Here is a 15,372-nt window from a genome sequence, read left to right on the forward strand (position 1 = left end):
ATTTGCTTCAAAACAAAAACACTTTAATTGGTTGGAAAATTTACAGGCACATTGATTGATCTTGGCACCTGACTTATCAAATTGCCCTCTCTTCACATCAAACTCTCAGTGAACGGTTTAATAAAGTCTACCCGTTACTTGATAATAGTTTGACATTTTGGTGGTTCTTTTGGCACAGCGCCTTTTGAACTCCACTGTTGTGCGTCAGAGACGAGACAGACCTGGAATTCCTAATCTCCAAGGGGAACGAATAAAAGGCACTTCCCAAAACAAATCAAGTCATTCTAGGACATTCCTGCCACCTCACAACCAGCGTCACTGTCAAACGTGAAAGGATATACCGGCAGAGAGAGATCAATTAAGGTGGAAGGCAGCTAATGTGGAGTTTAAGCACCAGCACGGACCAGCTGGGTTGAACTGTTTCGGTGCTTAGAAATTCAATGTAACGTGAAAAAGCACATTCACTTTCCGATGAAGGAAGGCAAGGCATCGGAAACCCAAAATACTACTTTATAAGGAGTTCATATTTTCTCATTTGTGAGCCAGTTGTCAAAAGGCTTGTGAAGGACACTGTCGCTGGTTCTCTGATTAACTATTGTATGATGTGATTCACACAGGATGAAGAAAATGTTAGTCCCTGCACCTCCATCTAGTGGCTTGGATCGGTAAACTTCTTGAACCAAGTTAAGTAGACATGTTTGTGATAACGTTGAGTCATGATATAGATATATAATGTATTATAAAACAATGGAGAGAGAAAAGGTGAGGGAGGCAGGAATAGAGAAATATGTAAAGCAGTAGTACAAGTATCGTTTGAGAATAGCTGGTGGAAACAGCTTCCATTCCTTTGTTTTTCTCATTTGCTTTTGCTGTTACATTAAATTTAAGCATAAGAAACTGGCCATTCAGCCCATCCAGTCTATGCCAGTTTTTGTACTCTACATGAGCCTTCTCCTAATCAACTCTGTCAGCCTGTCCTTCTTTTCTGTTCTCCCTCAGGTTTCCATCTAGTGTCCCCTGAAATGAATGTACAATATTCTTCTCAACTGTCCCATGTGATAGAGAGTTCCACATTCTCACTGCTGTCTGGGTATGAGGTTTCTCCTAAATTGGATTTATTGGTGACCACCTGTTAACGGGCATTGTGCTAAGTAAGAGTTCGGACACACCACACAAAAGCTGCAAATTACATTTTCATCTGATGAACCGCTGATGTAATTGCTGCAAGTCTACCAAATGATGATGGGAGCTTAAAATACATTTGCAACGTTTGAATCTGAAATTACAAACATAGATGAAAACAAAAGGGACATTATATATTCATAGAGGTTGAGTATCTTTTATCCGAAACCCTCAGGGTGATTAAGTTTCAGATTTCAGACAATTTGAACTTCTGGTGGCAGCCATGAGCTGAGCAGACAATTTTGGTTTTTGAATGTCGCATATCGGCCTACTTACATTACAGCCGAGGCCAGCTCTCGTCAAAAGTGAAAAAAATGGCGAGAAAAGTAAGATGTACCACTGAACAGTAAATGTGATAAGTTCCCACCCGTGGAGCCATCTGCGATTCTGCTTGTTGCAGAAGTAAACAGTGCAGACAAACAACTAGACTTCCCGCGCTGAAAGTTGGCGAGGTTCGTGTCGGCTTGGGTCAGGGTCGTCCTGCGCTAAAGGGTCAAGAGGTTCAAAATAAATGTGGTTTTTGGAGGCGATTGGCTTTCAGATTTTGGATAATGGAGACTTGGGGTGGGATTTTCCAACCCCCAGCCGGGTCGGAGAATCTCCGGGGGGGTGGGCCACATAAATCCCGCCCCCGCCAGCTGCCGAATTCTCCGGCGCTGGGGATTTGGCGGGGGCGGGAATCACGCCGTATCGGTCGGCGGCTGCTGGCGCCCCCCCACCGACCCGCGATGGGCCGAGTGGCCGCCTGTTTTCGGACGGTCCTGTTGCCGTAAGTTAGAGAAGGTACTTACCGGCGGGACCTAGCTGCACAGTCGGTCTCCGGGGTCCTTTTGGGGGGGGGGGGGAAGAGAGAGAGATCTGGCCCCAGGAGGTGCCCCACGGTGGCCTGGCTCGCGATCGGGGCCTACCGATACGCGGGCGGGCCTGTGCCGTGGGGGCACTCTATTGCTCCACGTCGGCCGCTGTGGTCCTCTGCCATGGCCGACGCGGAGATGAACCCCCCCTGTGCATGCGCTGGGATGACGCCAGCACACGCTGGCACTCCCGTGCATGCGCCAACTCACACCGTCCGGCGGAGGCCCTTCGCAGCCGGTTGGCGTGGCGCCAAGCCCCTTCCCCGCCAGCCAGTGCGGTGCAAACCACCCCGGCGCTGGTCTAGCCCCTGAAGGTGCGGAGGATTGTGTTTTTTGGTGAGGTAAGAGAGAAGGTGGGTGAGGGCAGTGCAGTTGATGCTTTGTACATGGATTTTTGAAGGGCATTTGAAAAAGTACACGTTAGGCTTGTGAGCACAACTGGCCATGTTGTACAAGGACAGTAACATCATGAATACAAAATTGGCTGAGAGAGAGAAAACAGAGTTTGACAAAGACTGTTTTTCAGACTGCAGGGAGGTATACAATGGTGATTCCCCAGGGTCCAGTACTGGGACCACTTCTGTTTTGATATCTATTAATGACTTGAACTTGAGGTGCAAGGCACAAATTCAAAATTTGCAGAGGACACAAAACTTTGAAATGTATGAAACAGTGAGGAATATGGTAATAGGCTGCTTGAGGAGAGAGCCAGACTGATAGAATGGGTGGGCACACGGCAGATGAATTTCAACATAGAAATGTTTCAGCTGCTACATTCTGAAAGGAAAAATTTGTTGAAACAATGCTCGCAAAAGGTAAAATTTTAACAAGCGTGAAAAAACAGAGACACTAGTTGGGGGGGGGGGGGGCGCAGGGGGCAGGTGTTTGTGCACAAACCTTTGTAGGTGTCGGAACAGGTTAACAAAGCAGTTAATAAAGCATTGGGGTCCTGGACTAGAAACACAAAGTACAAACATAGGAACAGATGCTAAATGCATTATTTTGGCCCGGCTGGCATTTTCCAATTCTTTAGGGAGAATGTGAAGGCCTTGGAGGGGGTATAGAAGAACCACACTAAATTGGTCACAGGCATAAGGGAATCCAGTTATGTGGATAGACTAAAATAGCTAGGGTTATTATTCTGAGAGCAGGGAAGGCTAAGAGGTGATTTGATAGAGGTGTTTAAAATCATGAATGATTTCGATTATTTAGAAATTGATTTCAAAGTCAATATAATAACATATAATAATAGTAGGGCAGAGAATTAAGGTGAATAGCAAAAGAACGAGGGGCAAATGAGGTGAACGCTCATTACACAACAAAGGGCTAGACACTCCCCGACATGGTGCCAGAAACAAATTCTATAGTAGCCATCTAAAGAAATTGGATAAATTCTAAAAATATTGCAGAGAGCTGGAAGACGAGCGGGGGAAGGGGAAAGAGGACTAGTTAAATTGCTCTTTGATACAGTCAACGCAAACTCGATGAGCCAAAATAGCATCCTTCTGTGTTGTAACATTTTTGTAAATATCTAGTTCTTGGTTCATGTGTTTTAGAATATACCTTTTATAATACTAATAATCATCTTTATTAGTGTCACAAGTAGGTTTATATTAACACTGCAATGAAGTTACTGTGAAAATCCCCTAGGCGCCACACTCCGGCGCCTGTTCGGGTACACGGAGGGAGAATTCAGATGTCCAATTCACCTAACAGCCCATCTTTCGGGACTTGTGGGAGGAAACCGCAACAGTCGGAGGAAACCCACGCAGACATGGGGAGAACGTGCAGACTCAGCACAGACAGTGACCCAAGCCGGAAATCGAACCCAGGTCCCTGGCACTGTGAAGCAATAGTGCTAACCACTGTATTACCATGCCGCCCAGTTTTCATTTTAGGATGTAACTTGTAGTTTTAAGAATTATGTTTTAACTGTCAGAAATGAGGTAAATGCAACATAAAAAAGCTAGGAAGTTATGACACTGAAAAGGTCAGAATAGAAGAGAGAGAGCTATAAAACAGCAGAGGAAGGAACTTTAACTACGCATGATCCTAACTGAAAACAGAAATGAAAATGGAAACAGAAAAGGGAAACTGACCCTCCCCATTCCTGAGGAAACAAAAATTGAACTTGAGGTTTGGAAACCAAAATTCTGGGTAGACTGAAAGTGGTTGAGGCTATTGTTACGCCACCCTGGGCAAGTGCACGGTCAATTCATACCCCACGTGAGTGGAATCACAACACAAGTGAATTAACCAATAATTCTTATAAAACTTCTTATGACACATTCATGAATAATCCCTGCTGAAGTAAATGTGAGAGAATTCTTGGGAGAAGCAAGAAATAAATCTGAGTGTATAGCAAACGTAGTTGTAAACCTTGCTGTTAACAGTGCTTGTTCTGGTTGACTCTTTTATACAGAATTAAGTTTGTGTTTTTGTTTAAAAGAGCATGAAATCTGAAGTTCTACTGGTTTAAACAAGGTTTCTGCTTATTCCAAATGTCAATGGTCCTCAATCGTGTCGTCAACACTAGTTTGATTCTTTTTCTGTCAGATGGTATTGAATTACTTCTTTTTTTTAAAAATACTTTAAATTATGCTATACATTTTTCAGTACAAAGATAGGGGTGGGCGATTATTTCTGCTTTTCCATATTATGAACAATGCAATACAACAAAAAATAATGAGTGTCCAAATCAAAGAAAGGCCATTGCATCCACTTGTTCCAATCCATTTCTGATTATTCTACCATGGACGCTTATTGCCCTACTTTAAAGAACATAGCCTCTGAGGTTCTGCAGGTTTTGTCCTGATTTTCAGGCACAATGTCAGCAGGAGACTGGTAGAACTCCCTAAGATGTGGTCTAAATCCACTGATCTGCCAAATTTAGGGACAAATCCAGAAAATTGCAGGATATGTCTTTACTTCCTCTAAAATAGAATAACATTACTGATCTTTCTGAGCTTCAATGATGGTTGCAATTTTAAAAGCCTGTTAAGCATGAACTACTTCAAAAGAGTCGTCTTAATTTTACCTTCATCCTGGACAAGCTGCTGGTCTGCAAGCTGTTGACCAAGACCACTTTGCTGAGATCCCACAACCTGTTCTTGGCTCAGGCCGAGCAAGGTTTGCTGGTCAGCACTGACTGTCGAAGTGGGCTGTAGTTCCTCAGGCTGAAGCTGGGCTTGCGCCTGGCCATTAGTCGAGTCAGACTGCTGTTCCATAGATTCAACCAGGCCATCATCATCCAGGGATGTCTGCTGTTGTTGCTGCTGTTGTATCTGCTGAGCAAGTTCGTACCTGCACAGAGAAACAAATTTATGCAGGGGCACCAGGATAGGAAACAAAATTTGATGCTGATATTGATCCCGTGTAGAAAAAGATTACTTGCATTTCTCTTTTATACCGCAAATTAAGCTAAAAGCCTCTTAACATGCAGTCACCTCATGTTTATTCTATTGGATAATACCCGAGGATATGGGCTGGCACCAGTAAATGGCGATAAAAGTCCACTAGTATCATCAGGAAAGGAAATCTGCCACTCCTACCCAGTCTGGTCTACCAGAGACTCCAGGCCGTCAACACAGTTAATTAAAAAATCTCAGGGCAATTAGGGGTGCAAAATAAATCTTGCCTTGTCTACAGTTAAAGAACAAATTAAAACATGCTTTCATTGCATTTGCCTTCATTACAATCGCTTTGCCTGTATGAACTCTTATGCATCAATAAAAGTCACTGATCTTCCAGAATTAAATGCAGCTACTTTTGTCCCCCTCAAGTTACACTCCAAAAGTATTTCATTGGCAGTAAAGCACTGAGACAACATGAAGCTGCAACGGGCATTATAATTTCAATTGAAGCTGTCACAATCCCACTACCGAACCTTCCCTGATGAAAAACAAGTTAGCTCTGGATCACTCGAAGACACGGTTCAGCTCAGATTGGAATGAAAGTACGCATTCCTGTTGTTTTTCTCAGCATAAGTAAAATGAGTTTAGCAGGATGGGCTTGAGTTTGTAACATAAATGTGCTCTGTGAACAGCCTCACCCGAAAGATCAGAAGATTTAGGAATGGGAATCGGACAGGCTTTTATAAATTCAGGACAATCTTCTGAAGGTGAAGTTACGGCACATTATTTGGACAGAGTGAAATGAAATTCGCTACTTTCAATACCTGACCTGGGAATGTTGGGTGCAGACAGTACATACTACTGTGTTATCGAGCATGAATAACCGATGCACAGGGATGGGGGTGAAACAGATTGTTGAGGGCAGGTTTGCGGTTGAGGTGATGATTACATAGAATTTACAGTGCAGAAGGAGGCCATTCGGCCCATCGAGTCTGCACCGGCTCTTGGAAAGAGCTCCCTACCCAAGGTCAAAACCTCCACCCTATCCCCATAACCCAGTAACCCCACCCAACACTAAGGGCAATTTTGGACACTAAGGGCAATTTAGCATGGCCAAGCCACCTAACCTGCACATCTTTGGACTGTGGGAGGAAACCGGAGCACACGGAGGAACACACGCACACACGGGGAGGATGTGCAGACTCCGCACAGACAGTGACCCAAGCCGGAATCGAACCTGGGACCCTGGAGCTGTGAAGCAATTGTGCTATCCACAAACTTTGCTTTGTGGGGCCAGGGGGTGCAGAAATGGTCCTCTTGGTCCCCCAAGTGTAAACTCCACTCCCCACGTTCGCAAGTGCTGACCTCCCCACCCTGTGCTTACCTTGGGCCTGCGAGACGAATGTGGTGCGGAATGAAAATTACTTTGTCGCCCCCGACCCCTTCCACTCACGCTCAGGAAATTTCTACAACCCATTCTCTCTACGAAACCTCTTAAATCAAATAACCAGCCTGTTTTATCTGGCTAAAAACCAAGTGCACAGCAGCAGGATTCTGCACCACATCATCTTGCAATCACTTTATTTTAGCACACACAAGGGAAGGCTTCCCGGTATCATTCTGCTGCCATGAAGTATCATGGCAAGAAGCTCGGGTGACGTCCAAGTACACAGGAAGACTGAAGTGGTTATAACTAAAAGCATTTCATGATGACTTCAAAAGCTCTTACCTATGTGTCTTCATATGTTTTTTACAATTCATGGAAGTCTTGAAAGTCTTCTGACAATAGGGGCACATGAAAGGACGCACCTCACTATGGGTTGACATGTGTCTCTTCAGGCTGCCATTAGTAGTGAAAGTGCCATCACAAATCAAACATTTGTAGGCTTTCAGGCCAGAATGCGTCCGGATATGTGATTTAAGGACCCCTGATGAAACAAAGGGTCTGCCACATTGCGAACATTTGAAAGGTTTTTCACCAGTATGAGATCTGAAACAAGAACACATTTGTTGGCCAGAACCATCAAGTAGAATATTCCTGCAGAGTGTTTTTACTCCCCCCCTCTTCATTTCAGCTTCAGCGATAATGAGTACTAAATACGAGATAGTCACACTCATAAATCCAATAGGAAATTCAGGAGAAATTTATTTACCCAGGCAGCAGTGAGAAAGTGGAATTCACTAACACACGCAGCAGTTGAGTTGGACGAGTTAAGATAAACCGGGAACTAGATAAACACATGAGGAAAAAAGCAATAGAAGGGTTGGAGTTAGATGAAGAGTGTTGGGAGGAAGCCCATGTGGAGCTCAAAGACCAGCATGGACCAGTTGGACAGAATGGCCTGCTTGTAAAGGTATGTAATGCATTCAAATTCTTCATGACGAGCACTTGCTGGAAATATTACGGCTGAATAACCCTTTTGTCTGAATTTCAAACGGTGTCCTCCTTTTGCTCAGAAGCTAAAGTCTCAATGAGAAGTTAGCCAAGTACTTCCAGAATCAACAATCCACCTGCAAGTTGTGCTAGCTTTCATGAGCTCTTATTTCGCTTAAGCCTCTGATCAAGCTTATTTACATTGGGTGAAGTTCAAATATTCCATGCACCAGAAAAATCAGCCGGTGCTTCAGAATGATTCTGTTTTTAACCATTATAAAGATATTCCTTGATATATTTAGGAGTGGTAGCCTGTAGTTTTATTAATGCAGCTGAAAATACCATGTGAGTAACTGAATTTTAAATAATTGAAAATGACTTTTAAGCGTTACACAGAACCATTTAGCAGTTACAATGGTGTACTGTTGTCAGCTTCTTAGGGAACTAAAACAATGATGTTTGAAAGCTTTTTAAAAAAGTGACCTTGAGTCCAAAAGCAGCTTAATTTTATAAGCTCAAAGCCTGCAAACGAGTGGCTTGTCATTTCTTAACTAAAAACAGAAAATACTGGAAATGGTCAGCAGGTTAGATGGCATCGCCACAAAATGCCTGACCAGCTGAGCATTTCCAGCACTTTCTATTTTGTTTCAGATTTCCAGCATCCACAGTATTCTGCTTTTGCATTGGTCATTTCTGAAATGCTTTCATTTTTATCTTTGCTGGCATTTCACTGCTCATGAGCTTTGTTCCAATCCTGTCATTCTCAACACCTTCAATGCCTTTAATGCAGTAAAATGTCTCGAGGCACTTCACGGGAGTGCTATCAACCAAAATTTGATACCGAGTCACAGAGGCTGTAAACTTGATCTAAAAGGTAGGTTTTAAAGAGTGCCTTGAAAAGGGGAAAGAGTGGTAGAGAAGGTGCGAGGTTTTGGGAGGGAATTCCAGAGCTTAGAGCAAGGCAGCTGAAGAGATGGCCATTAGTAGAGTGATTAAAATTGGGAATGGCTCAAAGGTCAGAACTGGAGGAGTGCAGGTATGAGGGTTGTAGGCTGCAGAAGATTACAGGGATATTGAGTGGCAAATTATTGGAGGGATTTGAAAATAAGAACAAGACCATTACAGGCAGTAATGGATTTAACCAGTGGAAAACCGCCCCATCTATATAAAGACATTTCAATAACAGTACAGACCATTCAGCCCAGAGAATCTCTCAGTTCTTTTATAGACCATACAGCCAAATTCAAAAATAAATTTTTGAATGTTAGCATAGTTCCTGAATTCCACAGCCCATTAACTCTCACTCTCTGTTGGAAATCTCACACTATCCATTACTTACATTTTTAACGTTTTGTCCCCAGTGCTTGCTAATCTCCTTTTACCTTTGGTTGTTGGTGGTATTTATATTTTGCGCAGAACTGTAGAGCATTTACAACACATCAATAGGCCACTCAGCCCAACCTTTCTATGCTGGTATTTATGCCCCACGTCCCAACCTAACAGTACATCCTTCTATTTCTTTCTCCCTCGTGCGTTATTCCAGCTTTTCCTGAAACACATCTATGCTCTCTGCCTCAACCACACCACGTGGCAGTGAGTTCCACATTCTCATTACTCGGAGTAAAATAAGATCCTCCTGAAATTTTAATTGCATCGATTATGCCCCTAATTTTGGACTTCCCTACAAGTGGAATCCTCTTCTCTGTAATTACCTAACTGAACCTCTTCAGACTTTTGAATACTTAAATTAGGTCACATCTCACGCTTTTCTTTTCAAGAAAAATCAAAGAGCCCTTGCCTGCTTAATCTTTCCTGACAGTTGTAACCACTCAGCTCTGGTGTCATCCTTGCAAATCATTTTTGCACCTTCTCTAGTATCTCCACATCCTTTTTGTAATACGGAGACCAGAACTGAGCACAATACACATTTGGAGTAGAAAGTTAAAGTACTGCTGGAAGCTTTAAAGGAATGCATACTGGAAGGAAAATTGACACACCGCAACAATTACACAGACAAATGCCCAAGTAATTGGCAAAGGCAAAAGAAGCCGAAATAAGTTCCAAAGAGGAATTCTAAATAAGCTATCAACATCACAGAACCTTATAACACAGGAGACGGCCACTTGGTTCATCGTGTCTCTTTGAAAGAGTTTTCCAATTTTCCCCACTCCCCTGCGCTTTCCCTGTATCCCCTCTGTCAATACGGAACATCTCAAATTCACTTCTGGGTTGCCCATACCAGATAGCAATCGTGAACACTCATTTTCTATGGTCTAGGAACTAGCCTAAAGGAAATGAGATTACAACTTAATTTTTTGCCCCATTTTGCATGCAAATGAATAAAACTGGCTGGCACATCTCACGGTTGCCAGAAATGGGGCATACTAAAAATGGTGTGTTGGGGGGGGGGGAAGACTCAGTGCAAAGCAGAGTCCATGTTAACATTCGAAGGATGGTTACTCTGGAGGGCAATTCAAGTCTATGGAACTATACTCCAGCGAGAGCCAGCACCTAAGAGGCAGGAGAGGACATTGGAGGCAAAGAGAACAAAGCTAAGTTATAAACAGAGAGAAAGTACACAGGATATGGCTGAAGTTGCAATAGAAAGGCCACCCCAGGAGTAATATAATTATTTGGAATGCTGGATTTAGTACAGCTGTATTTTGATGGTGACAGATGAACATTAAGTTTTCGTAACATCTCTCCTTTCAGAGATCATCCAGCATTTCATCTGATTACGTGGTTCTGGGTAGAACCTATCCCTTTTCTCAGTTTGAAACTTTAGAAGCAAAACTTGGGAGTAATTTATTAATTAATATGCAGCTATAATGTAAAATGTACAAATACAAAACATTTTCCACCATGTGTTAAATGAAATTCATTAAATAAACATATTTATGAATCAGATTCAATGGTAACTTTTAAAAGGAATTAGATGTATATTTGAAAATAAGTAATTTGCAGGGGAGATGGGAAAAGAGCAGGGGAGTGAGACCAATTGGATAACTCTTTCAAAGGGCTGGCACTGACTGGATAGGCCAAATGGCCTCCTCCTGCACTGCATGGTTCCAGGACAGAACAGAAACTAACTTGCCACACTACTACTACTAACTCCAAGGCACCTCAAACTATAAACAAGCCACCTTCTCATTCATACCTGATGTGCTGTTTAAGATGACTAGATTTTTTAAAACCCTTGTTGCAATATGCACATTTGTAGGGCCTATCCCCGCTTAGTCCATCAGCCATGATGCCATTGGCCAGGTAATGACTGTATAACTGGCTATTCCGTGGTGTCTGCTGGATGAGACCTACATTGAAAAAGAAGTCAAGCCTTTAAGTTAGCTTCATTTTTGAGTATTTTAGAAAGCTATTCATAGTTTTATCCCAGTTTTAAAACAAAGCAGGTCAGTAGAAACTAATATGAAATGAATCAGACATTGACATTGAATTGACACTGCTTGCCACTAAGAAGCTCTCAACTATTTTATTTTTTAAACTTACAGAACACACTATATGACAAATGCTAAGCAGTGGGATTCATTAGTCAATGTACTTTGGTTGGGGAGAACATCATGAGTCCTATGATCCGATGAGTCAGACGATTGTTACAGCTAAACTGCCACCTATTTACACACTTCAGATAATAATCTACTTGCATCAACACACAAACTAAAGGTCAATAATCGGATTGGATACAGGAAAAACAGGGGGAAAAAAGGGATGCAAAAACAGCATAATGCCAAGAGAACCCACATAAGAACATAGGGCTTAGGAACAGCTGGAGACCATTTGGCCCCTCGAGTCTGCTCCCCTATTTAGTAAGATCACAGCTGGTCTGACTGTGGCCTCAACTCCACTTGCCTGCCTGTTCCCCATTTCCTTGTTATCCAAGGATCTAAATATTCAATGATGCTCCCACTATTTAGAAGAAATTTAACCAAGGCAATTTGAATTCTAACTGGATGTATAATTTTTAACTAAACTGTAAATAAAAATGTGTCTGCTTATCAAATCTACTAATCAAAGTATATATAAGCATTAGCATCTTCGTAGACATGTAAAATACTGACTTCCAAACTTGAAAGAGTGCCTCATAGTGGATATTTCTGATCCCAGCATCAGCTCAGGAGTACTTTTTAAGTTTGGTGTTGGCACTTTTTAAGTTTGGTGTTGGCAACTGACATTCAGCGTTTTGCTAAAATTAAAATTAAAGTCCAAAAATGTCAGAAATACACACAGCAGGTCAACTGACATCTGAAAATAGCAAAGGTGCATCTTTGTTATTTTTTTAAAAATCAGCGCTGGGAAAAGCTAAGCAAAACAAGAGCTATTTTCTTTCTTTTTCCACAAGGTAGATCTACATATTTTAAAAAGAACTTAACAAAAGTTACATATAAAAATCTAAACTTGTATTTTTTTTTTTAAAATCGGTGGATTCATCCAAAGGTATAATCATATACCATACCTAGTGAGCTTTTTAAAAATTTAATTATGGGATGGGGGTATCACTGGCTAGGCATTTGTTGCCCATCCTCAACTGCCCCTTGATAAGGGGATGGTGAGCTGCCTTCTTGAACCGCTGCAGTCCATGTGATCTAGGTACACTGACCGTGCCATAAGGGAGGGAGTTCCAGGGTTTTGACACAGCCACAGTGAAGGAACAATGATGTATTTCCAAGTCATGATGATATGTGGCTTAAGGGGAACCTGCAGGTGGTGGCGTTTCCATGTATCTGATGCCCCTGTCCTTCTAGGTGGTAGAGGTTGTGGCTTTGGAAGGTGCTGCCTAAGGAACCTTGGTGAATTCCTGCAGTGCATCTTGTAGATGGTACACTCGGCTGCTACTGTGCATCAGTGGTGGAGGAAGTGAATGTTTGTGGAAGGGGCACCAATCAAGTGGGCTGCTTTGTCCTGGATGGTGTTGAACTTCGAGTGTTGTTGGAGCTGCACTCATCCAGGCAAGTGGACAGTACTCCATCACACTCCTGACTTGTGCCTTGTAGATGGTGGATAGGCTCAGGAAGTCAGGAGGTGAGCTACTCACCACAGGATTACTCGCCTCTTGACATGTTCTTGTAGCCACAGTATTTATATGGCTAGTTGAGTCCAGTTTCTGGTTAATGGTAACCCCCAGGATGTCAATACTGGAGGATTCAGCAATGGTAATGCCATTGAATGTCAAGGATCGATGATTAGATTGTCTCTTGTTGGCGATGGTCATGACCTGAACTTGTATGGCACAAATGTTAATTGCCACTTGTCAACCTAAACCTGGATATTGTCCAGGTCTTGTTACATTTGGACACAGACTGTTTCAGTACACGAGGGGTAGTGAATCGTGCTGAACATTGTGCAATCATGAGTGATCATCCCCACTTCTGACCTTATGATGGAAGGAAGGTAATTGATGAAGCAGCTAGAGATGGTTGGGCCGAGGACACTACCATGAGGAACTCCTGCAGTGATATCCTTAAACTGAGATGACTGACCTCAAACAATTACAACCATCTTCTTTTGGACTGGATATGACTCCAATCAGCAAAGAGCTTTCCCCTTGATTCCTATTGGCTCCAGTTTAGCTAGGGCTCATTGATGCTACACTCAGTCAAATGCTGCCTTGATGTCAAGGGCAGTCACTCTCACCTCACCTCTCAAATTCAGCTATTTTGTCCATGTTTGAATCAAGGCCGTAATGAGGTCATGAGCTGAGTAACCCTGGTGGAGCCCAAACTGAGCGTCAGTGAGCAGATTATTGCTAAGCAAATGCTGCTTGATAGCGCTCTTGATGACACCTTTCATCACTTTGCTGACGATCGAGCGTAAACTAATGGGGCGGTAATTCGTGGGGTTGGATTTATTCTGCTTTTGTAGACAGAACATACGTGGGTAATTTTCCACATTGCCAGGTAGATGCCAGTGTTGTAGTTGTACTGGAACAGCATGACTAGGGGCATGGCATGTTCTGGAGCATTAGTCTTCAGTACTATTGCCAGATATTGTTGGGTTCATAGCCTTTGCAGTATCCAATGCCTTCAGCCATTTCTTGATATAGCGCGGAATTAATCAAATTGGCTGAAGACTGACACCTGTGATGCTGGGAACCTCCGGAGGAGTCCAAGATGGATCATCCACTCAGCACTTCTGGCTGAAGATTGTTGCAAATACTTCAGCCTTGTTTGAGATAGTTTAACCCTAGAGCTGTGCAGGTGCTCCCAAACACATCTGACCCATTTTAAACATAGTTTTTTTAGTTTTCCCCAGTGGCAGGGTAGGTGAACTCTGATTCTCTTAAGACACCAACTGGACATCTAAAGCCTCAAAATGCTGCACAGAAATCAGAAGCAGGTGTTAGCTAGCACCACACAGGTAAAGGTAAATAGCTTACTTGACCGTGGAACTGTGAGGTGCAGGAGAGCTTCTCCTGATCTTCATTAAACGGTCCCAATTGCCACTACCCCACCTCCCAAACCTAATTAAATCTCCCCCAGCAGCAATTTCATGCACGCTTCTAAAATTTTATTTAATGCTAATTTTAGCCTTTCAGGGGTAAACACGAGGAGCTTACAAAGTATTGAATGCGGCGTGAAAGGGCACTCCAAGAAAAAAATTTTTGATTAAAATCAGAACCATTGTGATATCCAAGTGAGTTTTTCATTTTATTCTCGGAGGATAGAGCATGTTTCTGGACCTTAAGTGGATAAAAGAGTGGCAGCTTTTCCTTCAACCTTCATCAGTGAGGGGTCAGCTGTGGCTCAATGGGTAACACTCGCGCCTCTAAGTCAGAGGGTTGTGAGTTCAAGCCCCCCCACTCTGGGATCTCAGATATGCTCGGCTCCACCATCATTGAGGATGGGGATATTTGTGGAGCCTCCTCCTCCAGTGAGTTGTTTAATTGTTCATCCCCATTCATGATTGGATGTGGCTGGACTGATCCGTTGGTTCTGGAATTGCTTAGCTCTGTCTATCATTTGCTGCTTGGCAAGCAAGTAGTCCTGTGCCTCACCAGGGTAATATCTCATTTTTAGGTATGCCTGGCGTTGCTTCTGATATGCCCTCCGGCACACATTGAGCACTACAATATCTTGCTACGGGTTAAAACAAAGTTCTTTCTCCGAAAAGTAACGTGATAAAACTGCGCACCCGTACACGGAATTTTCCATTTTGCTCAGGGTACATGAATGAAATCCATCAATTTGTTCATTGCCTTGACATTGAAAACATGGATCTGTTGTTTTGTTCTCTGCACAGATTCATTTCAACCATACTTGTCTCACCCCATTAATTCCTGTATCATTCAAACCCTCACCTGAATCAGTGATGAGGATAGGCTCCTGGAGAGGTATGTCAGTTAACGTGACGCTGCTTTTTAAAATCCGCGTCTTGGCTGGTTTGCGTGGAAAGCGTTTCTTCAGCTGTAAGTTTTTGAAGTGGGAAGCGATGTGACTTTTACGGTGCCCTGAGGTGCGGAACTTTTTGTCACAGTGTGGACAGTCAAAAGGTCTTGCTCCTTATAATGAAAATAGGAGAGAGAAAACCAATGAATAGAGTTGGAGAAGAAGAAAGCATTCCTGAGATGAGATGGTACTCTTTTTTTCTAGTTTTGGAT

General features: G+C 42.8%; 1 protein-coding gene across 7 annotated transcripts in view; it reads right to left on the bottom strand.

The window, feature by feature from the left end:
• LOC119972820 (zinc finger protein 236-like) overlaps positions 1–15,372 on the bottom strand; it is a 168,518-nt gene that overhangs the window by 72,799 nt on the left and 80,347 nt on the right. For all 7 annotated transcript variants that reach the window (XR_005462157.1, XM_038810265.1, XM_038810266.1 and 4 more), the window contains 4 exons: positions 15,073–15,273; positions 10,921–11,074; positions 7,119–7,379; positions 5,074–5,339 (listed from right to left, as the gene is read on the bottom strand). Coding sequence is in view for 6 of the 7 variants with exons in the window: in XM_038810265.1 (XP_038666193.1) it covers positions 5,074–5,339; positions 7,119–7,379; positions 10,921–11,074; positions 15,073–15,273 (882 nt within the window). In the remaining variant the exon portion in view is untranslated. The remainder of the gene's footprint in view (positions 1–5,073; positions 5,340–7,118; positions 7,380–10,920; positions 11,075–15,072; positions 15,274–15,372) is intronic.

This window comes from Scyliorhinus canicula, chromosome 10 (assembly GCF_902713615.1).
Source record: "Scyliorhinus canicula chromosome 10, sScyCan1.1, whole genome shotgun sequence".
In the NCBI taxonomy this organism is placed as follows: domain Eukaryota; kingdom Metazoa; phylum Chordata; class Chondrichthyes; order Carcharhiniformes; family Scyliorhinidae; genus Scyliorhinus; species Scyliorhinus canicula.